The sequence below is a fragment of the Melanostigma gelatinosum genome (genome assembly GCF_949748355.1).
Source record: "Melanostigma gelatinosum genome assembly, chromosome: 23".
Taxonomy (NCBI): Eukaryota; Metazoa; Chordata; class Actinopteri; order Perciformes; family Zoarcidae; genus Melanostigma; species Melanostigma gelatinosum.
In genome coordinates, this window is record NC_136656.1 from 8,584,524 (window position 1) to 8,609,781 (window position 25,258).

General features: G+C 43.8%; 1 protein-coding gene across 4 annotated transcripts in view; it reads left to right on the forward strand.

Moving 5' to 3' along the window:
* The window catches only part of LOC306796644 (receptor-type tyrosine-protein phosphatase delta), a 118,219-nt gene that overhangs the window by 48,521 nt on the left and 44,440 nt on the right, over positions 1–25,258 (forward strand). For all 4 annotated transcript variants that reach the window (XM_079295690.1, XM_079295691.1, XM_079295693.1 and 1 more), the window contains exons 3-5: positions 6,470–6,615; positions 8,566–8,707; positions 23,717–23,905. In XM_079295690.1, coding sequence (XP_079151816.1) covers positions 6,470–6,615; positions 8,566–8,707; positions 23,717–23,905 — 477 coding nt within the window. The remainder of the gene's footprint in view (positions 1–6,469; positions 6,616–8,565; positions 8,708–23,716; positions 23,906–25,258) is intronic.

The following is a 25,258-nucleotide window of genomic DNA, read 5'->3' on the forward strand; positions in this document are numbered from 1 at the left end:
TTCACGTTTCTTAGAAACTGCATTTAAATTGTAGTTCCACATTCCAACATTCCCCACATTTATTCCCAACAGATTTGTGTAATATTCCCTGAACGTCACAATGTGAAAGCTGGTCGAATGTGATGGTTGGACGTACAGTAGACGTGAGAAAATCGGACTTAAAGGGCCTGTTTTTTGTTTTTTTCCCCAAAAAGCTTGGTTTAGGTGTAACCTCCTTTGCTGAACTTGGGGACATTCGCAGGGTATCTGAGCTACATAGGAAGCCAGTCGTCATCTAGCAGGATTGCTGGAGCATGAGCTAGTTCGCCTGTAAGCGCTTGAGAAAACACAGTGCTGGGAATGTGTCACTTTTTACGGCCTGACAACTGGCATCCATCGGAAATGGCTTGGCACTACTTATCCATACAATCAAAGACTGTTGAAATATACAATGCCGAATCGCTGGAATGATTTGCAACGGAGACAAATATTAAGCAAGCTTTTCTGCTCCGTGGTTGAGGGCAAAGACAATTATGTGAAGTTTACGCGACAAAGAAATACAGTTGGACAGGCCCAAGCATATAATGTAATTCTCTCTTGAAAACAGTCGCTTATTTGATTTTCCATTCCACTTTTCCCATCTATATCTTCTGATTTCTGCAACATGTAGTGCAAAGCCAGCAGCTTTGTAGATTCTCATCTGCACATGCTGTCGTGGTGATATTTTCATATCAATCTCCCAGAAGATGTACATCCTATGTACGGTAGAAGCATCTGAATCACACGCAATCATCCTCCCTTATTATCTACACATGTGATTACGTTGGCAGTGCGCCGACAGGCCGAAGGATGCTTATCACTTCAGCCATTTTTAACATATTTTTAAGTCTGTGCAGCCCCAGCGTGATAACTATTGGCCAATTTTGCTGCAGCACTGGCATTTAATGAATCGTTCCATTGCCTAGTGGATAACAGAGCGAACGAATGGCTTTCTGTGTTAGTGGCTGCCACTGCCTATCCTATCAGATAATTAACTTTTTGCAAATAGACTGCGCTGACTACCAAACAGAGTAAGCCTGCACAATTAGAATTACTTATCTATGGTCTCTCTTTTTTCCAGATGTCGGAGGCAAAACAAACAAGACAAACAAATCCAAATGTCATACTTCTTACTCAACTGTTTTTTTCCTCAAGTGGTCACACACAAATTTTCCCTAGATTTGTGTATTTATAGACAAATTAACAAGTACTGAATGAGGGAGTTAAAGCCTCTGTATTTCTTTGCATCTTCGTTCGACAACCTCAGCAGATGTTCAGAATCTCCTACAGGAGGGTATGGTGTTTTCCACCTCCCTTCTCCTGCTCTTCGATTTTTCTTTTCTTTTCTTCTTCTCTCTGGCGGATGGTCCCGCGCCGACAGTGGCGCAATTCAATATTTGTATGCTTCCTTCTGTTTGGTTTCCACCGCAAAGGGAGGTGGGCTTTCACGTGTCCGATTTGCCACAGCAGCGATTCAGTTCCAGCTTTTAAAGCGTTGGGGGCCGTTTGAACAAAGCCATCTGTTTAAGTGGGCCGTTTTATTAAGTGACAAACTGGATCCCTCTACCTCACGAATGTGTCCCGTGGGAGATGGCGGTAGCTTGTGTGTGTGTCTGGTAGAGAGACACACACACACACACACACACAGGAAGAGAGAGAGAGGTAAAAAGTGGTTTTCTCTGCAAACATACCACAGAAAAATATCTGACGTTCCTTCATTGCAGAACTGACTGTTTTTCTTCATCTTCAATGACAATTGAACAAGGGGGGGCCTTTCAGATGCCATCTTATCCCATGAAACACAGAAGACTATCGTCACTGTTCCATAAATAACCCTTTATATTTATTTAATGGAACCTTCCGGAACAGTCTATTGTCCCACACCCCCCAATTTATTCATGTTGTTTTCCCATTTGCAGTGCTCTCTCCATCCAGCGAGAATATTCTAACACCCGAGAGAGCGTGTGTCGGTGCGTTGCCGAATGTGTATGATAGGTAGCGCACCTCTGGAGCCCTTTTCTCCCTATACCCCCCCCCCCCCCCCCCCCCCGGCAGATAATCTTTCAGTGCATTGGATGTGGGACATCTGCATTAGCCATTCTTTTTGAAGCTGTTTCTGTTGTCTCTGCAAAAGTGCCCCGACTCCTGCAGAGCTCCTGCCGGAAGCTGAGGCCTTGCATAGCAGTGGCAGTGAGCATGCGCAACACACACGTAGCGGGGTTAAAGAGGTCCCATTGGAATATGATTCATGCCATCTCAGTCGTCGGGCTAAATACTTGGCAAGCAGCCGGGTTGTAATTGATGAGATGCATTTATTTGTTCACGGGAGACTCCCGCCGGTCATTCCGGGGCCATATCCCTTTTCAAGTAATCACTAATTGCAATAAGAATTTCAGTTTCCATTTCAGGCCAGGTTACCGATGAGCATGCAATTCGAATCAGCCAACAGTTCTAATTAAGCTCCTGATTCCCTTTTCATTCTCTCTGCTTTGTGAGCACATACAATGTGCAGTTTGTTTCCTCCGCATTACAAAAGACACAGTTTTTTTATCATGATGCTGCAGATACAGAGCGGTAATGTATGCGAGGTTCAGCTTCTCTTGTGTTTATCTCTGTGTCAGTGCGTCTGGCATGGGGTCACATGCAATCCATAGCGGTGGTGTTGCTTTATAAAGCACAGAACTGCAATCACAATCACCAACAGACCCATCCCTCTGCACCCTTAACACCTGTCTTTATGTAAATACTATGATAATGAAATTGCTGCAATGGACTTTCAGAATACTTAGTCAAATGTCCTAGATACATACTGTACACGGCGTGCATCACTTTTACCCTCTTCCAACAGAAGCCACCCCTTTCAGTCCTATTTGCCGCCATTGTGACAATTCATCAATAGAGCAGAACTGATAGGCTGCGGCTTAAAGATGTCGAATGAGGTTAATGGCCTCTTTAAATGGTCCTTTCTTCCACCAGTATGTCCAAAATGGAGCGGGGTATTTGCAGACTGCCACCCAATGTGTTCGGATTAATTATCGCCCTCCACAACCCCACATCACCCCCCTGCAAGTTAAAGATTCGGAGAGGAAATGGCCCTTTTCATGCAAATGAAATTGAATATGTCAGTCAGTATAATTGTGAAAACCGAGCCGCCTTGGACTGGTGTCTGTGCCGAATAGCGGTTCAAACTGAAAGTGGGTTTATTAATGTTCCTCTCTCCACTCTTTGATTCATGCTCTTTAATGGCTCGGCAGATCAAACTTTAGTCGTGGCGGAGCCTTGATGACATGGAATGTTTTGCCCATTATGAATGAAACCCAGACTCTGATCTATTTGAGAGCGGTATTTAAATGCATGCAAGTTAAGCCGATATCAAACAAACTTGTAATAAATGCAGATCCGCAAGATGCTCTGAATAGTCTCGCTCTGCAACAGGTTCCTTTGGTTCCCCCGAAGCCTAATTCACTGCTGGTTGAAACCAACTAGTACCACAACCGGGGATAGTATATGCACTGTCTTTTAAAATGTGTACTTTCCATTCCCATTTGTTTTTCGGTTTGATGGTCAGAGTTAATCAGGGAGGGAAAGAAATGACACAACTCTTGGCATTTAGACTTTAGGTCAAGCCTTCCTTTTATAATGTCACTGGTGCTGCCTCTCCTCTGCTTTGACCGCAGCACACCTTTGATGTAGCGCGGTGGAGAACACACAGCACATCCATAAAAGACGTGTGCTTGGTTATGGTCCTGGTAAATTCTGCTAAACTGTTGCCTGTCCAAGAGCTTGATCTTACATCAAAGCGCTGTTGCCTGACGTCAGTGAGAAAGGCTAACCCTAACCCTAAAAAACACCTTATTGATTGATCAGACCACTTCATTTAAATGGTGGCTTTAAAAGGCCCCAAAAGGGGGGCAAAATGATAATAAGGATAGTTTATAGCAGCAACAGTAGTAAAATGTACTGCCCACATCGTTGAAGGCTTCCAATTTCCATTGATGTCTTTCCATTAAAAAAATAATACCTGCCCCCTCGGCCCTGTGGACACGGGTGTTCTTAAGGCCGGTAAAGGCTCTCAGTCAGCCACCACATTATTAACATGGCATTGATCCATGATAAACGGAGCAAAGGATGCTATGAAGCTCTTCCTCCTTTCCGTTGGCAGCGATGTGAACGAGGTTACATTGTGACCTCAAGGGAGAACAGGCACAGGCCCATGTCACCAACCCTTCAGCTCGTGACAGGCTCCAACACTTCTCATTTGTTTGCCGGCGACAGCTTAGCACTGGATTAACAGGTGCCTATCCCAGGTATTAATTAATCCATCCATGGTTACCTCTCAAAGGAGATCCCAACATGCTGCAGTAGTAATGAGTTGATTCGATTAAAGGCACAACAGTGTGCGCACACTGAACTGATTCAATTATCTTTGTTAGCTTGTCTCTCTTAGAATTAACATGATTGCAGATACATCTTTCCACTTTCTTATTATAAGAGCTTCTGTGTTGTCATGGTTGTTGTAGTTTTGAAAAATCAGGGTTCTGAGGTAAAAGGTTTCTTCGTGGTGCAGGCACAATGTTTGTTCAGAGACCGAATCATTTCGGCTGCTCTCACGGGTCTGGTCGTGGTCTAGTTCGGAGAAAACAGAGGTTTCAATCAGCCTCTGTCTACCTGCAGCCATACGAGGAGTCGACCAAAATGGATGTTTGTCAGCGGCAGACCTAAAATGGGGGTATGATGGTGCTATCAGCGGCCATGTCTGTGAAAACACCATTACCTCCATGTCACGCCTCAATCACTCCCCATTGTGCGATGACTCTCACCCCCCCTCCCCCCCCTCCAGTGCTGATCTCCCGCACATGTCCTAGTAGTCTATCACAGCCGGCGTGGGGAGACGCACCGAGCCATAATGGATGGCCCCGGAGCGAAAAACAGCCCCGATAGCATATCAATTACCCATCAGCACCCTCTTGGCTGGATGACAACGTGCACCACACCCCGGCAAACGCAATGAGATAAAGTGCAAATTCAGATATAATGGTGCTTTTTGCTGCGTACAAATTGCACAGTGTCAACTGTGCTTCCCCCACCTGTCAGATCCGTCAGCCGCTGAATGAGAGTGTCTCCGAGGAGTGTGTGTGTTGTTGGTTTTTTTCATGCCATGAGGCAATCAGGTGATTTCCCAGACTCATTTGCCCAGTGGAAGCCCAGCTGCTTGCCCGTTTATCTTTTCGCCCCTTTTGATTGCCGACCACACGTTATGTCACCTCTCCGTGAAGCCTGCAGGTTAATTTGTCCCGCTCTCGCAGCGCTGACACCACCACCGCCGCTGCTGCTGCTGCTGCTGCTGCTGCTGCTGGGCAGTACAATCTGGGAGGGGAAAATCAGTCTACACACACACACACACACAGGCACACGAGCCCGGCACAATCGCACACACACAGATGAGGTGATTCAGATGGTGGGCATTACTGCAGCTGTGTGGCCCTTAATGGCCTGCTGAAGTGATTGATAAAAGGCAAACAGTTGCTCCGCAGGGGGACAGATGGAGCTACACCTCCCACTGAAGCCGGCACTCGAGCTTTCGATGGAAATACTCGGGGAGTCTGACTAAGCACTACATTATTGAAATTAGCTTTGATCATTGTGACGACGCCGGAATGTAAATACAAAATGTCATCTGGGAGCGACAGCTTCCGTATCACTCATCTCATTGATGAGTGATATCATCGGAATTTTAACTAAATTGAGAATTGTTTTAATGTCTGACAAAACCTGAATAATATCAGGGAATCATTTTTAACATCTTGGTATTTATTATATCAAATGCATCTTAACTGCGTTGCTAGAAACACAGAATGGCCACACGCAGCATGGTGACAGTGTGACGCGTAACAGCTTGTCGAGACGGGTGACTTTTGGATGATACTTAAGGTTTTTCCCAATTTTAAGAACTTATTTCCCTCTTTAGTGGCATTATCAATGAGTTACTCACGAGCGGCTTTTACACCTAATTACATAGAACACAGCAAAGGGTTACAAACAGCAGTCACTGCCATTAGAGCCTTCTCTGTACTGTGTAGTGGAACAAAGTCATTCCTAAATGAACAGTTTCTATAAACCCCATTTTCCGTTGACTGAATTTGCTTCAGAAGTTTGCAACCTACACACAAACTCAAATGTCTTACCACAATCAGATCCATTCAAACATGTACATCAACTTCTTTTGTCCTTTTATCCAACAGTTCCTCGTTAAAGCTCTCTATAAAGTCTCAGTTATACGTCAGAGATTTATGGTCATGTACAATCTCTTGCCTTGACCTCAACATGCTGAAATCTGCAACGGTGTTTCTTTGTGTGGCTTGATAAGGGAGATGAATTGCTCTGTCTGCAAAGCTTAGCATGCTTACTCACTGTTTTTGTCCTCTTTTATTCTGTTTCTGTGTCTCTCCAGCACCACCAAAGTTTTTGAGAACCCCCAATGACCAAACAGGCGTGCAAGGAGGCGTGGCATCCTTCATCTGCCAAGCTTCGGGAGATCCACGGCCGAAGATTGTGTGGAACAAGAAGGGGAAGAAAGTCAGCAACCAGAGATTTGAGGTATTAGGTCTATTGTTCTGATGTAAAATGCTCGACAAAATGGGAATGCTTCAAGCACTGCTTTTGGCTCTGCTCGCACATAATCCATCGCGCCATGCCCATCTCGCTCGCTTTTCGCCCTGACTTGCCACCACACATTAGCAGGCTCTAATAACCATGCTGGCTAGGCTTTTTTTTACATGCAGGAGTTTTAATGAGCTGCTCCACACAAAAGATCTGGGGACGGATTTGTAATTAAATAGAAGACAAGAAAAGAGCAATTGGACAGAAGAAAAAACAACTTGTGGTGTGACCCAGATACCTACGTCAGCATCACGCCACACTGGCCAGCTTTATGCAAAGTGAAAGGGAAGCAGCGCTTTCACTTCGAACTATCCTTTTGCTTCGTGGCATCTTTATCTAAATGCATGTCCTACCCTGCTTATACTGGCTGAAGCTTTGATTTCTGGTCAGCTTTAATCTGCACTTGGGCTCAATACCCATGAGAAATAGCACGACATTGCAGAACACTGATAAGATTTCGATTAATTTCTGTGTCAGTCCTCGGGACGATCGTGGTGTCACTTTTTCCACCCTCTGCTCGAGATGCCATATTTGCTCGCTGCTGCACATCAGTGATGGCTTAACGGAGCTTGGAAATCTCTTCCCGCCTTTTCTTTGCATCTGATGCCCACAGAAATCGAATCTGATCAGAGTTCATTGCGTCGCTCGTCGTGCTGAATGCTAACACGCCAGCTTTCATTCTCTCATTGCTTCACAAGGCTTGCTGGCTGCCGCCATTCCATATCCATTCAATCCTGAACTGCCTCCTCATCTTCGAACAAAAACCCATTTCCTTTTAGGAGTCTCGCAACTTCCTTTCTAATTCTGCCACTTTGACTATGAAAGGAGGGCTTTTTTTCATATTTTACCATCACCTGCTGTCAGCTTGAATGCAAACACCGCCATGGCTTGGCCAATGAAATGTTGAGCTGTATTGTTAACTAACATGTGCACAGATGTATTGTGAACTTTGAAAATGTTTGTAGGCCTCTGTGTGCGTGTGTGTGTGTGTGTGTGAGAGAGAGTGTGTGTGCTTGTGTGTGGAGGTCTCAGGCCTATCTTTATTGAAATCTACCTCTATGCTTAAAAAGAGAGTGAGTTATGACACAGGGCTTTCTAAAATCAGTGAGTATACATGTAGCATGCAAAACAACAGCTGAATAAGCTACAACAAACACCCGTTTGTGAGCATTTTATGTGTCGTTCGTCCAATACAGTCGGTCCTGTCCTTTGTACCACTAATCTCACCTCATGGTACAAATGTCCGTAACCGTTTATCAAGCCACCGTGAACTGTCTGTGCTCGTTTCTGTCCCATTAACACAACCCAGTGTGATGCATTTCCAGGGGATAGAGTGTTAACTTTAAGAGTGGGACACATTCAGATTGAAATTTCACCCGACAACCCGATATCCAAGGAAAAACCCTGACCGCCGTAACTTCCCCCATTCTTAAAGTTAGTCAGCCGCATCGATTATTACACCAATTAATGCACACATTAGGAGTAGACAGTGAATATAGCTCATTCACTAAAAGACAACACGTCTGAACACATAACAAATGGCCATCGACAGAAGAAAGGCTAAATTATGACCATTGTTCATCAAATATGCTCCTTACAGACATATTACCACTACACATTGTAATACTGCACATATCCTGACGTTACCTTTTGTACATGTAGAGTATATGTAGGTATACAACCACAACATTCATAAATCACTAGGGTTCAATGTAAGGTAGGCAGCAGCTTTTCTTTCTGTCGTGGGAAGCACATTGTGTCAATCACCATCAGTGTCAACAGCCAAATGTCCTCGACAGTGTTGTCTTGTCTTTCTCTGCGGAAGGTTCCCCGCCCATTGAGAACCAAAAAATCTCCTTTAACATATCCTGTCTGTCGCACCTGCAGGTGATAGAGTTCGACGACGGCTCTGGTTCAGTGCTAAGAATTCAGCCACTGCGCACGCCCCGAGATGAAGCCATATATGAATGTGTCGCCTCCAACAGTGTTGGAGAGACGAGCGCGACCACCAGACTCACTGTTTTACGTGGTAGGTCCTTTCTCAGCAACCCCAAGAGAAAAAAGAAATCACACACACACACACACCTCTGACATGCCCTTTGTCTCCCAGCTAACCCAGGTAAGCTTGAATGTACTTGTTTTATGTCCGTCCTGTCTTCTTGGATTCTCATCTCCGCAACACACAGTCAAACCCAGTTAGAGACTCTGGTTACACTCACGTTGTGTCTCTTAACTTGATCAGATTTAGTCCATTAGCCATTTAGCCGAGTAAGTTTCTGTTTCTAAGTGACTTCAGTCATTTGCATACAGATTCCTGACACAATAATTAAGATTCCATTTAAATTATGCAAACAGCCATCCATTCCTAGCCTGTGGTGGTTAAATGTAAAAGCTCAGCAATAATTTTCAAATCAGTAATGTTTCAGCTTTGATATTCTTTGGCCGTGGAAGAAATACAGCAGTGTACTCTCATTCGATTAACACGCATATGTTGTTTATGGTGGTATTCTAGACCCAAGTTGCCTTAATGGCAGTACCTTTCAGTGGTCAGTGGCTGTTGACAGCCAGCCTCCTCTACACAGACACGTGTAACAATCCAGGTGGGAAAGGTCAGCCACTTTGTTTACTTCCAGCGAACAATGAGAATAAAAGTCAGATGACAAATATCAAGTTGGTTGAAAGTGCCTCGTTTATAATCAGCACTGAGCAACATTTTATCTTGATTACACACAACATTGTATTCAAAGGCAATATGCGGCGTCCCTGAGCTTAAAAGGCTGAGTAATATCTCTCTAAAGAATGACTTGTTTGGCGCTGAATGGAGAAAATGGCTTTAGAAAAAATACCTCGGGCTGCCTGAATGAGGTGTGCTCCATTATGTACCACAATTACACAACATGGCAAATGAGTTTCTATTGAGAGGGGTGCTTCCATCCTATAGAAAAAAAAAAAAGCTGTCTCTGCGAGTCGCCGAAGAACCCCCCCCCTCCTGTTCCTCCTCTGCTTCTTATCTCGCCAATGAGCCAACAAAAGGCCCTTTGCACTCCAGAGGCACATTGAAAGAGAAAGGTGGCACGTTCACATGCAGCTCTCGCCTGTTTACTCTGGAGCACAAAGTGAGGCTGTGCGTACGTGTGCACGTGTGCACTCGCTCTGTCTCTATCTCTGTTTTCCCCCTTCACACACACACACACACACACACACACACACCTAAGGGACGGGTACAGAAGCTGCTCTTCCCCGCTCCACGGCCTGGCATTAGCATGTTTATTACCATTTCCATTTTGCTCTTCTGCTCGCTCTCCTTTCCCATCAATGTATTGAAGGTGAGTAGAGGCCTATCACGGACCAAAAAAACAGGAAAAAAGCTGATTTTTTTCTTTCTTGGCCTTATTGCAAATAAAAAGGACGTGCTCCCTGTCCTCACATTGCCTCCAGTGGATGCATATAAACTCCAAAATATATTGGCATTGTGAATGATAAGGTAATGCTTGGCACACTTTCTTTATGATATATGTTCATTTCACTACCCTCTGTCACCACTTGCTATGACGCAACAGGTATCCAAACCAACACCAATGTCAAGCATTTACATTTGCTCGACATCTGGTGTGTTGTCGGTCTGACAGAGGAAACGCATTGTTAAGACCTGAATAATTACTGTGAGCAGTGATAACAGTCTTGGCTTGACGGACAAAGGGAAGGGAAGCAAGATGAAAATCAAATATACACAAAAGGGGAAATGATGCCGCAGTGCTGGCCGCTGACACGGAAAAGCATTGCTGTGAGAACATAACCTCCAGCAAGCCATATTCTTTGAGTTTACACTCCAGCAGTTATAACTTCAGTTGTACACATCCCTAATACAGCCAAAGACCCAACATAAGGATGACTTTCAGGAAGCTTGGCGTAAGCTGACACAATGCATTGTGGGGGCAGCGTACTGTATGGGTAACACAAGGTTGCCTCAAGGAGGCATTATATATTATTTTGGAGACCAAAAAGCTCCCTCCTTCCAAAGCTACTCCGTACAGTACGGTAAACACAGCGCTGCTGGTTTGCCGCTCATCATTCCACCTGACGTAAACTGCAGTTTGAAAAAAAATGCAACTTCACATTTAGTTTAAGTCCCATCTGTCACCATGAGCAGCAAAATAGTTGGGCCCTTTCAGTGTAGTAGAGACAAATAAATAAGCAAATACAAACAAGTGCTACTACACCAGGCCTAATACATATAAAGTGACTGCTTAGTGCATTTGGGCTCCAATGGTCTGTGGAAACAACTGCAAAGCAGCTGTTGTGGGAGGCTTGCCGCAGGGGGCGATGCCTGATTCCATGAGGGAAAAGCACATTGTTGTAATAGCCATGCAATGAGGAGAGGGGACTTGAGGTGACGAATCCAAAGTTCGGGAGGGGATATTAGTCTTCGAATGTGTCTCTAACTTGATAGTAAGTGCCATTAGCAATGAACTTCCAGGCTCAGGGAAGTGATTTGCATGAAAGGCGAACCCTGAAACGTAATGATTTCCAGAGTCACATCTGCTGGGCCACAGCGTGAGCTACGGGTTTCGTCAGCGCACTATTTTTTCTGGGCCCTCTGTTTTGATTAACTCGGCGATGACTCGACGTATATGCGACTCGGGTCTTTGAATTAAGGTCGTCGTGATTTGCTCTGTAATTGAGGACGACAGGAAGGGATTGACAAATGGAGAAACAGCACATTTTGGGTGTCACGGCTGGAATATGATTTCGGTGAAGCGGTATTTGATCTAATTTATGAATATGCCCCCGTAAGATATCTACGTACACGTGTGGACTCATGGAGAGCCTGTATATCTGTCACTAGACGATGCAAGGGCATTTGTACACGTTTAACTAAAGTAAACAAAAGAAATACTCAGAAAATGTAGCAGAGACACCCCACAGGGTCCACACTCTCTGCTCGGAGTAGTTCCAGAAGAATGATGTGTGGATTTGGGTGCTGCAGTTCATGATTCAGGCATGATTAAGGATTTATATTGCATCCTCACACTCCCATTATGCTGTCAACAGCCATTTCCTGTGCCCCACACACAGGCGTGCAAACTTATGCAGCTGTGCACAACTTGACAGTGGGAGCGGAAAATGGGAAGCCGCTCTCCTGTGACGGAAAAACAGAATGCATCATTTCCATTTGTATGGAATGGTGCAATGGCACGGTCAAAGCCGTGTAGCCGAGACGGATCTTTCCATATACAATGAAAGGGCTGCTACATGATCAGTGATTATTCATAGACAATGTATGCGCTCGGCTCTTTGTCATTGTCAGAACAAAAATGGTGTCGTCCTTCACAAAAGACATCAAAAAGGGATTCATTTATATTCCAAGCCGAGTTCACCAATATCCCCGAGATGCAGGTCAAGGCGAACGGTATGGACGCGCCTGTGAAGAGTGACTGATAACAATAATTCTAAATGTACCTTAAAGCTGATTCCTTACCATCATTTTCATTTTTTAATCTGCGTGCTCTTGCGCGCAGAGTGAGGGATGAACAAAAGCTGTACCGCATGCTCAAATTGCTTTGCGAGATAAATGCTATGTCAGCTGTCTCGGACTGCCGGAGCAAGGGAAGCAGTGGGGATGAAGCAAGTGACCATTGTAAAACTACTGCGGGGGGGCAGCTACCATACAATTTACTGGCGGGAGTTCTATAGACGGCAGGGCCTGGGCTGCCACATGGAACACTCCATTTTGTTAGAAAAAAAATGTTTCCCTCCAAAAGTGGTGGTGTGGAAACATGCTGAGTCACTGTTGGAGTTTAACTCTTTTGTTACATTAAACTACGATATTATAGACTTCTTGCAACAGCATTTTAGTTCTGAGTGAATTGTCTAACCTAAGTGGTCGGTGCACTATGAAGTCATCCTGATTTATCCTCGAACAGTAGGCAGGACTCTTCAACATAATTGTCCTCGTCACCAGTTGTGGTGTTTCAGAAGCCACTATTGTTTTTGCAGGTTTTTCACAGATCATCAATTGTCTTCATGTCCATTAGATATTTCATAAAATAATCCACAGGCAGAGTTATTGCTTGGGATTTGGCCAATACTGATTTGATGCTCCTCTCCCCTCAATTCCAGACTTCTCTCGTACGTCACAGAACTGGAGCATAAGATGACAAGCTGTTCATTATTGTAATTAAAAAGATGGAGTTGACTGTCCTCACAGAAATTGATCTCTTCTCAGAAAAAGAGAAAAGAAAAGACCCTGATATCTTGCTGCGTGGTTAATGGTGGGAGCCAATCAGTTTCTGCATTGTACGCGAGATGATTTCAGGCATAACCGCTGCCAACAAGATGGATGTTAGACTTTACAGTCTGCATCGCGTGTGAGGAAACATCTGTTGGAGCCACAAAGGCACTTGGACCGCACACTGAACATGATAGACAACTCTGCACACGCTGCGGCTCTGTATTTGTTTGAATTCAAGTAAAGACAGCCTCCTGAATTAATAATTATTGATTCAGACAAATGAGGAATGTGTTTTCGGTTTGTTTGTTTTCCTTAGATGCCACTGTTCTCCTCAGTGACCTCACTGTTACTGGCAGCGTAATTAGATGAGTGATTAAAAAATGCTAATTGTTTCCCCACATCTTGTGGAAGCAGAGTTGAACAGTAAATAAAATATGGTGAAGAGAAGTTACACACCTGAAAAATGTTTCTTGGCTTTTAAAGATATTTGATATACATTGTTGTGTGTGTGTTAAAGTAAACAAGACAAAAAGAGACGACATGCAGCCATGCTAACCGTTTTGTAAGGCTGCATTTGTGCATTGAGATAAATGCTAGCCTGAGCTAATGTGCTCACAGTGACAATGCCAACAGGCCACAGTTTAGCAGGTATAAGATCAACACCACAGCTCGGCATGTTAGCATGCTTACCGCTGCTACATCCTCTAAAACTGTATAGTTATGCCAATCATAAGATCAGACCTTTGATCTTTTTTGAGCTTGATAAAGGACTATCTGAATTCGTGCAAATGGGAGAATGTAACGCAGAAATATTCCATGACGAGGTAGTCGAGGGGTGCTGATGCTAGTAGCTTTGATCGTAGCTCCACTCAAGTCATTTTCTACTCGATTAATTGGGCACTGCAGGGTCGTCCTTAATGCATTTGAGAAACCTTTCAAGCTGTGAAGGCTGCTCTCGCTAATTACAGCCAAACAACTTTGGACAGAGAAAGTGGCAAGAATTGATTTCTGGGTGTAATCAGTTGCCGATAGATTATCACATTCAGTACCGCAAAGATGGGCGCAGTTAATAATGAAATGTTTTATGGCTGCATGAAAGGGGGACAAAACAAGTTCATCACAAGTTTCATCAGCGCTAAACCCAGCCGTCAGATCTCAAAACATGTGGCCTCAATATCAAAATTTCCAGAATAAAACAATGCCATCCACCGCCTGCTGTGACACCCATCATCCCCCCCTGGTCATGTTTGGGGAGAATGGCCGTCTGATGAATTTGAGCTGCCTGATATAACCCCGTTTTCCATTAGGGCTCTTTGAGAGCCATGAGGTCCTTCTCTGCAGGATGTCAGCATGCATGAATAATCTTTATACTCCCCTCTCCTGTAGCAAGCTTTTAGCTCTATCAATTATTGAAATGGCTGTTGCTCGGTTTTTCCCTTTCTCAGAAGGAAGGGAACTTGTATGATGTCGGTTTCCTCAGACATTTATACGGCAGGTCTCCCAGAGTACTCGTCTGGGTCTGATGACACCATGTTCAAATTTAAGAGTCCTGGGGCGCGACCCATAACGATATCTGGTCATGCACAAAATGCTGAACGTGATTAAAGCTCAGAGCAGGTTGTGGATGCATTCTGGCAGCTGATAGGATGCTTTCTTGCGAGTAAAGTAAGACACACCACATACACACAAACAGTCCCGTGCAGTCCATTTAACCTGAACACACACACACCGATTTCCGGTAATACTCAAAAGATATGCCAAGAGACAATCCAAGCCAGAGTATTAGAAATGCCCGTTTGATCAACCTGACCCACCTGCTTCTGAATGTACAGTACATGAAGCTTAATGAAGCAGCTCAGTGTCTCACAGTTTGGCCTTCTGTCTTAGTTTTCCTGCCCAGTCAGCAGACTCACCTGGTTGCTGATTCTCTCAGCCCTCACTGGCTCCAGCTTCTTTATCAGCGTCCCCTGAAAAGACAAACACAAATAAATCAACCCACAGAGTTAAATATTATTTTATGATAAATATTGATGCGCAAACGTACACTTTATTAAACATTTGACACATCAAGCGTCATGGAGTCATCCCAAGTGGGCGGTAAGAGGGTGACTATACAAGGAAAAGCCTGAAAGATAAAAGCAGGACAGATGTCTCGCAGTATGTGCTTCAAAGTGACAGGGGTGTCTCCAAGGAGACGGTCGTGTGTGCTTGTTTATGTGTTCCCCGCCACGTCCTCTTTAGTCGTGAATGTTTAATGCACTCGAGAGGATCAAATGATGGTTGATGGACTGTTACGAAAAAGCTCGGAAGAAAAGAAGAAGAGGCTTCCTCAAGTGTGTCTCATGGAGTTGAGAGAAAATAGGCAACAGACATTTTACCTTTGTGTTTGGCTCGTAATTCAAAAACATTGACAAATTGTTTTCTCCCCCCTTCTTTGAATGTTGCTGATAATAACAGAAAAAGTGCTGATGGCAGACAAGATGATAAGAGCAGTTTTTTTTTTTCTTTGCCCAACTGAACCAAATAAACCTTTTTCTGAAGTAAATGGAAGCATTGCTCAAGGTAACAGCCAGTAAATGGAGCTTTGTGCCTGGCTTGCTGCTTGCCCATCCAGGCCTGTAGAGAAAGACCCCCTCTCCGCCCTTCCTGCTTCATCTTCCTCTTTACCCATCCATGTTAGTACTATACCCCTTAGGGGCATCCGACACCAACACTCACTGCTTTCATTCTCCTCCTCCGACTCCCTTTGCTTATGTTGTAAATGGAAGAATATCACAGCTAATCCGTCATGTTTATGAATGACGTGGGGGCCAGGGGAGAGTTGGGGCGCCTCACCAGAAGCGGTGGCGTACATCTCCGATGCATGCCCGGTGCTCGGCTGATCCAATCTGCCCCGAGCAGCGAAGGCCATAGAAAATGTCTCCGGGGGAACGGCAGACGGGGTCATTTTCAAGCATATTCCATTGAAAATCATTTTTGACCTCGATCGCGTTTTTATCAATTTCAACCCGAATCATTCAAAAAATATCCATCCAAAATCTGCCCATGATTGTCAACTGTATAGCTGCTCCCTTTTGTAGATTAACACGACAGATGTGCGTTGTGTCTTTCATGGTAATATGTAGTTATTGTCTGATCCACAAAGGAAGTGTAAATGTACTCGTTTCACACGCGTGTAAAAGAAAGAATGCACCATGACAACAGTGTGTCAACTAAAAGTTTCACAACTAGTTCTCCAATGTCATCCGGAATGAGGAACGGCTTGAATTGTTCATCTGTGAAGGTTTTTCTGGGGGGGGAAGAAGGCTCGGTGATTAATAGATCGACTCTACAATGGTTTCCTCATAATCTCAGGCATTAGGAGAGGGTTTTTTTTTTAATGACAAATAAGCAGCATTCAATTAATTATACAATCTCAAAGGGGATTTATGGAAGAAACAATCAGTGCGGGGCAAAGGGGGAGACGATGCTATTTTTCACAGAGACAGAGTGCCGTGAACCTCGGGTTACCGGAGCTCTCTGTGCCTTCACCTTCCTCCTCCTGTGTTTCTCTCCTCCGTTCATCATCACAGGATAAGGAACACACTGGTATTTCTCAATCCATTCCTATTTCGCTCCTTTAGGCAACACGGGTAAAACTAAATTTGAGTGGATACGAGATGGTCCCTCTGGCATTTGCGGTTTTTCTCAAAGAGACCGCATTTGCTCAGCAAATGACTGAACTACCTTTTAGAGGTAACGCGCTAATGCGACTTGATGCCACTTTGTGTTGAAGTGGGCCTGCTCCTCTTAAAACTATTATAGAAAATTGGAATTATCTGCTTGAGCCATTTCTGGCACATTCACAGTAATAATTAATTTGCGTGTTGAATCAAAGTGATGTCTTAAAGCATGCCGTCGTCAGCCCGGCTAAACTTCTTCTGTGCTGCATGAAAGAACCCAATTTTTCACTGCAAAATATTCAGTATATTGGGACACATTTGCAAAAACATGTCCCTTTTGTTGTACTTTGTGAAAGCCCCCCGTGTGTGTACGCCATAGCAGTCATTTCAAATGTACAGACGGGAATTGTTTTTTATTTTCCACCTAAAATCACCCTCCTTCATAATAAATGACTGTGAAAACAGGCCCTTGAAACACAGTAGACACAAAAACTGACATAATCCTCTCTCTAAGTTAGCCACTCCATCACTGTTATGAAGACTGAAGTGAATGGATCATGGGCTTTCATAGCAGACTCTCCAGCACTCTGCTAAATACTACACGATTGATTCTAACCCGACGCATTTGTAAACCTACACTGGAAAGCTTTGTATGCTTTGCTACTTCTCATATCGGTTTGTCTTATATTTGGGACTCGCCCTCAGATTTGAGCGCTTTTCCAGTCTGCAGAATAATAATTTAAAAAAAATCTGTCTTGATACACAACATGTTTTAAAACTATTTGAAGGTGACTCGCCTGTGAACCCCTGAAAAACAACTGAGGAAGCTGAAATTCAGAATCGTCCGCCCTACCACACACTGTTGTCTTAATAGACGAAGTGCTGAGTATTTTGTTTTCTATTATTGGATTACTTAAGCAATATCTACCCAGTGCAGGTGCCAGGAGGCTTATTTGGGAATTCTGGCTCATAGGAAGCTCCAGTGGGAAACCTAATCTTATTTAGACTGGACAACATGTGTGCCAAACAGCCCTCGGATGCATCACTGAGATAAATACATGCTTTGGATTCTCTGAGGGCATTCGGGGAAAATTCAGACATCTCCGTTTGTCATTCCTCCTTTTTTGCTCAGCAATGATGAACAGGTGCTTTTGTACTCAGGATGCTTGTCAGACTCTGAATGAATTATGCGTTACTTTCACTTGTAGCTCTGCAATAGTAGTCTCACTTAAAAACAAACAATCTAATAAAATCAATATCATCAAATGTCTGTGTTTTTTCGTTGGGCAAAGGAAATAAGGGATAGGAGCTCTAGTGTTTGATTTGAAAAATTGATTTGGGGACAAGTTTCACCTTTGCAAAAGTTCAGAGTCAGCATGATGGAGTGTTGATTAAAGTAACTCTGTCTTAGTCCAGGTTTGAGATCGTTGAACCAAGCTGCAGGTGGCTGATAAAGCAAAGGGTGGCTTTAGATTTAGAACCTGTCAATCACTAGGCGCTGGATTGTAAAAGTACACCTTTGCACCACAGCGGTAAGTGCACCTTGTAAGTAGAGCAAGGAAACAAACTATGTGGGTGAAAGTGGTGAAACATTAGAGAGAGGGGAAGAGGAGAAATGGAGCAGATGCCGTCATAGAATTGGCACAAAATGGAATTGCCGTCTGCCTTTGTTAATCAAGAGCTCTTACGTTTGGTTGAGTAATTTTGTTTGCGTGAAAACAAAAGCATAATTAACATTCCCCTCTCCCATGCCAAAGGAAAAAACAATAATCATTGACTATGTCAGTTTAACAGGAGCCGAACGGAACATTTTGTTGAAGAGGATTCAGGTCGTCTCTGAGCGGATGTATTAACTAGGCTTGCAACACGTTTTTGAGAACTAAACAAATTACAATGGGCAATGTTGCCATGTAAGACCAAATGTCATTTATTTATCTGTGTAAAGATTTCCTTTCTATCGTATCACTTCTACAAGTTTCCTTTGTTAATTACCTTTTACGTGTTTATAAACCACCAAGTCCTAAAGCTAATGCATTAGCAACCCATGAAACAAGCCAATTCCAAATGACGTCCTTGTGAGCAGCAAGAGTGTATGATGAACATGATTAGCACCCTAACCCTGCTAAATTATTCTATCTTCTTTGGGATTTTTTTTCCCCCCCGAACGTGGAAAGTGCTTTAATCACTGTCCCTCAACTTCGAATGATGTGCTATGGTGTGGTGGGGAAACAAAAATGGCTTTGGCTCAGGCTGCTGAGAAAAATAAGCAGTGCTGTCACACTCCACGGGTAATGTTTTGTGGCTCATCTTTTTGTTCTGGCTGAAATATCTGGGGAGGGGTAGCGAGAATCAGATTGATTCCTAAACTGGCCAAGGATAATCTTTAGGGCCGAAGAGAAAGCAGTGTAAATCTTAAGAATGTCACACTTTAAGACATCTGCCCCGAATTCCCACACTTCTGTAATCCGGCATCTGTGGCGAGGAGGGATCCTCAAACAACAATAGGTCTTGCCACACGTTTTCTCCAGCACGCTGACACAGCGAGTGACCTGCGACGGCCTCTTTGAGGAGATTGTATCCACTCAAATACGGCCAACAAATATATCTTATTTTTGGCCCGCGGGGATTTTCCCTGAAGAATAACCTCAACCGCAGGGTGAAGAGTCTTGTTCCGCTTGGGAAGAAAAGGATCGGACCAAATCCAATCCTTGTGCAGCAACCACGGAACATAAGCCAGAATGTGACCGGAAAGGTTTATGTTTTTATGGCTTCACTCGGAAAGAACAGTGCAACAGAGCTTTATTCCCTTCTCAGATTAATTTGTACTTAATCTGTAATATTGGAGCCAAATGTGCTTTCAGTGACATTAAATCTTACTCAATTCGACTTAAGTGTAAGATTCGCACTCAGTATTCTTAGCATTTTACTGCTTTTTGTGTCACTACGCAATGAGGAATGTTGAATTGTATTTTGACACCACCGCTCACTATTTGAATGTCAATCATCATTACCGATACAATGTCCCACCTACGAGCTAAAGCACAATGCAATATTAGCAGACTACCGATATCTGGCGACGCCAACCGACTGTGTAATTGCCTCCTCCAAAAAAACCCTCTGCTCTGCGAATGGTCTATCGTACACCAGAGAAAAAGACACAGCGGTGGGTTTGCTGTCGGCGCTGTGCAGGAGAGCGGAACATGCTTTTTATTTGGTTTCCTGTAGCCGCTTTCCCACAGCTGTCCACATATTAAACTCAAGCACATGCCCTGGCGTTGGTTTTAGTCTGGTTGCACTCCTTTTGTTTCATGAATTACACTCCGTAGATGTAACTGCATTCGCCCTGTAGTACCTTGTAAACAAACCCTCAGTCTACACTAACACAAAAGTGCCTTGCTGTCGCGCCAACATGTTAACAGTTGAATGGCACCTTTATCTGCTGAGACTTAATTCGGCTCATTTAATTTGAGCCTAAACAAGGAGGATATTACTTGAGTTTGCAACACCAGTCATTACGACAGGTGACAAGTTTACTTTGAACACAGCGTGATTGTGTGTGTTTATCGCCAGCGACTGCAATACAACCACAGATTGTGCTGACTTCATGAACATTTCAGAAACCGAAATGGCCACTGGTTTTTGGTACGAGGAAAATGCGATTCCACTTGTGCACCTATTTTGTACAAGTGATCAATAGATATAATCTGCTAATGGGCTGAGTTTATGTCCACTGGCCTTATGTCTTCAGCAGCAATCTGCTCACTGATGTACTTTTTGAGCCAATGTCCTTTTTTTTATACTCCTCCCATACTTGGCACCGCACACTCATATGGCCCAATAGCCTGGCAGTGGCTAATGTGTGCAAATTGTCATTGGGAGTCTTTTTATATCAAGCACCAGTGCTCAGCACTTCTTTAGAAGGTGACTTCAGCGTTTCTCTCCCTTCCATCTCATTTAGTGTGTAGATCCATTGTTGAATATACAGTACGGCTCCATCAAGCAGAAACTGCCCTTGTCTTATAGCCTGTCCTTGAGATTGCAGTTTGCAGCAAGGTAGAATAAGGAAGCTGTTTCCCCATTTCAGCTTTGACTTCCACACACTGTACCGGTAGCTTGTGGCTGGATGTTCAAGTCACACGGCATATATTAGCCCCAAAGCACAGAGCACAACAAGCCAACCAATTGCTGCTCCTATCAGGATGCAGATCAGGGTTACTAAAGGGGTAATGAAGTGGCTCTTTGCTGATAATGGAATAATGGAACCACAAGCCGAAAAACAACCTCTTGACACTTAGCAGAACTGCAAACATAGCACATGGGGAAAAAACCACTAGCCGCTTGGCTCCTCTTTACTTTTAACACTTTGTCAATAACCCAACTTTTCCTAAATGTACACCAAACAGGCCGCGGCTTGAATTACATAGTGATTCATCCGATTTCATTTCGGAGGCTTTGCCTTGGAAGGGAAATGCTGCTGCGGCTCCGTTGACGCGAGTTGTTAATCACAGCACAAGTTAGCAAATGTGTTGAACTCCCCTCGCTTTATTTATTATCACAATGGTAATTCTCTTTCTGAAGTGAGTGAGGGTATTGCTGGGAGCTGTGCGGGAGCTTGAGAACGTCAAAGTGCTGGTGTTTGTTATTCTGCCTGTGTGTCGTAAGTCAAAGTCCGGCACAAGAAAAGTTTCGAGATACCTCACGGTTGAAGTCATGACTTTGTGGCCATTCCCGATGAGCGCGAGTGCACAAAGCAGCTGTAAAATACATTTGTGGGCTGAGCAAGAATTCAAAGGCCAGGAACCTTTTGTAACAGGTCATTACTTTTAAACGCACTGCCTGGAGTCACATCAGCTGCCTTGCACCAGAGTTACGGGCGAGCGTCATGCAACAAACGCATTCTATAAGATATGGAAGATGGGTTCTGTGAAAGTGCCCTTTTGTACACTTGACCCAGGCCTCACTTTTATACGTTTCCACAATGTCAGTGAACCACACTGCAGTCAATCAGCAGTGCAAATCAGACAGACTTGCCGTGGTTTTGCTGTCCACATATTTGAGGACACCATTTACAAATGAATGTTGCCTCACACCCTGTTCAGGAACAACCTGGGGCATTGCATACAGCAGCATGAGAAACAAGCCGGGCTTCTTAAAGGACAGTTACATTATGATCTCTTCAGCACTTTGTTTTACAATATCTTGCAATTTCACAGGAGTTGCTTTTTAGTTCGCGTGGATCGTCACATCCAATTACGACATTCAACATGCACTCGTGCTCCCAGCGCTCGCTTCCGGCTATTGTGTTTGATCGGGGATACTCTTGACTCACTATTCCCGCATTCCTTGTGAATGTGATACTCTTGGAAGAAGTAAGTTGCTGTGACCAACGTCAATACATTTGTATTATAACATATATGTGTGAATACCAGAGAACTCTTTCAATGAATGTGTTGATTGTAAAAACAAAAAAAACAGATATAAAAAGTCATGATGTGTACAATGATCACATTACATGATTAGTTTTTTACTGCGTTGTCACTGTAAATCAGAAATAGAGCAAGCTGATCGCGAATAGAATTCTTGCAGCTTATCACATAAACACCTAAAATGAACATAATACACCGTCCCTAACCATGCATCACCTTTAATGACTGCAAGGCAGATATGAGCGGCGGTAAGAAAAACAAAAAAGGGGGATTTCCTCAGGTTTTACACGAGGATTGGGTCTGTCCTTCAGCTTAACGTTCATACTTTAACTGTGACGTGAACTAAATATGGCTGGTGTGACTGAGGTGAATTGTGTGGTTAAGTGGTATTTGTCTTAATGAACAGCAAATCAATTTTGTGCAAGCGACACGCAAAACACAGTGCCAAACTTTGAACAAGAGTAAAGCCGGGGCAGCTCTCATTACCGTAATGGATACTGAAAGGGATAAGTGTATGCTATATATTGCACAGCGTGCCAAGGACTTCCAGTGATAAACCATAAGGATGCATGGGGCAGGACGTCCGGTGGAACTAACAGCGCACTGCTGCCAAGAAAAGGACCAGTGTTCAAAGTATGGAAAGAAATTCATTCATTCATTCAAACATTTAGCAGACAATACCCCCTCCATCGCTGTCAAAACACATGTCAGTTCAGTCGGGGACGCAGAGTTGCATCGGAAAGTTTTGCAGTTCAGTCTGAAGTCACTCATTTGTAATACAGTCTATTTCTGAGAGGATTTATCCATCGCGTTGGTTTCTCGTGCCAGATACCCAAAAGCATTGTTGGAAGGCGGCCATGATTGTCGTTTGGCTGCGTGCAGGCTGTGGCATCTCAAAGCTGTTTCCAGGCTGATGTCTCCGCGTGAAAATTGAATGAAGAAAGTGTGCAGTTTACGAGAGCAGCGGAAGACACTAATTAGCGATATCACAGCGGGGAAAGGAAAACGTAAAAAGGTGCACATGAACCTCTTTGGCATTTACAATGTAGGTCTGGTTTTCCCCTGATTTCCCCTAACTTTACGGCGAGGCAGACATTTTGCACACGGAGATCTCACGGCTCATGGAAAATTCCACTCTGCACCCTCGCGGAGATCCTCACTTTCTGCAAGCAGAATACACTTCCCGCTTCACAGCCGCGAGCTTCAGTCAAAACTTACCCCAGCCTTTGATTTTCTTTGTTTTTGGCTAAAAGCACATGTTTGAAGCGGGGAGTCATCTCCTCTCACATCTCAAACGGCAGCAAGACGTAGCCCGCCTCTGTGAAGTCAGTAAGTTGAGACACAGGCTGGGACAAGACAGCTTGTTCAACACAGCTATGCCGCCTGCCACTATCAAAGGACTTCAAAGGTGGATAAATGGTTATCCAGTGGATAGGGGCTCTTCTTCTCTGTCATTTAAAGAATTCTGGGAAATACTCCGTTTAGGTTACTCCTAGCTTGTTTAACTGACATATAATGTTGTCCATCTTCTCACCTAACGCTCAGCAAGGAAGCAAATATTTGGATTTCCTCGATTACAACCTGAACTGCGTGGAGATGGCTAAACTGCGCCGTTGTCCATTTTCCCTTCTTGTTCATCAACATTGTAGATCCATCTTTCAGTCATGCTGTTGAATCTGCCCTCTGTAACAATGTCTCATCTTTTTTGTTGTTTGCAGAGGACCAGCTGCCCCCTGGTTTCCCCACCATAGACATGGGCCCACAGTTGAAAGTGGTGGAGCGAACACGCACCGCCACTATGCTCTGTGCCGCCAGCGGCAACCCCGACCCAGACATCTCCTGGTTTAAAGACTTCCTGCCCGTTAACACCACCACCAACAATGGACGCATTAAACAGCTCAGATCAGGTCGGTTTCCTCTGCTGAAAACTGAATGACAAAGCGGGGAGTCTCCTTTCTTGTTCTTCTCTATCTGAACCGCTCCCCCTGTTGTCGTCTCTGTTCTTTCATCCTCTTCTTCCTCCCATAATTTAACTTCTCATTTGGCTTTTAATTTTTTAGGTAATGGCATTGTTTCTACTACTTCCTGTCCTCTACTCTCTGTGCGCCCTGGTGTGTGCTGTCTGTATGTGTGTCTCCCTTTGTCTTCCAGTGTTGTCATGGGCTGTTGGGATTGTTCCCCCTCTGTGTTTGCTGGCTTCTGCCCTAACTTCTGCGACTTTTTGCAATGAATTATTTTTGCGGTTTTGTGTTGATTTCCTGTCCACTGCATTGGTGCAGTATTTTGGTTTTTTTGGGATCCATTCTCTTCATTTCTTATGCCTTTTTTTTTTATTAAACAATTAATATTCAAATCATTCATTCAGAATCTGCTAAGGAGTTCACATGATGAGAAAATATGAAAGATGCAGAAAAGCAAATGAATCATCGTTCTGATTCATTTGTTGAAATTGTATGTTTTTGAAAGAGGGATCCTTAAACCTCCTCTGAATAAAATAAATTTGCATTGCATAAGAACTTTCTTTAGGTTAAAGACAAACATCTATATTTGGACTCTAATCAGCCACAGTAGTGTGTAAAACTTCCCCCTTGATTCTTTCAATTTACAGCCCCTGCTTTAATGTGTAGATGCCAGCTTTGTTTTGCCTGTGACATGATCCTAATATCCCCATTCGCCTGAAAACCCCATTTGATTTCACGATCTCAGAGACTATTCTCACGAAAATGACATAATAGCTCATGTCATATAGCTTGCAGCTTTATGTGCCCGCGAAAGGCAACACATTAGCACAACCACTTGTAAATTTGAAGTCCTGTATGTTTGACCGCCTGTCTTCAGATTTCACAGCTGTCCTTTGTTAAACCGTCTTGTTAACCAGACTTCCTTTCTGACTTGTTTCTAACAGAACTGTGTAGAATTAACCCTTTACTTCTAACTGTGCGACTTTGATTCACGTAGTTGATAACGCATTTGCGAAAACCTTTGTTAACTAAACTCACTTAAAGCATATAATCATATTCTTATGCTGTCTTTCTTCTCTCTATATTTTTAAATCTACAGAATCCTTTGGTAAGTGCTTAGCTCTAAAGCACACATCACTCCCCCACTAATTTCCATGTCTACAACAACTATTAAAATGCATGGCATGCATTTTACTAACAGATAGCGTAGTATTAGGGCTACTACTCGAGGCACATACACTCTTCCCTCACCCCACGGTACTCAAGTGTCCTACCACTGCCAGTATCACCTTTATCTGG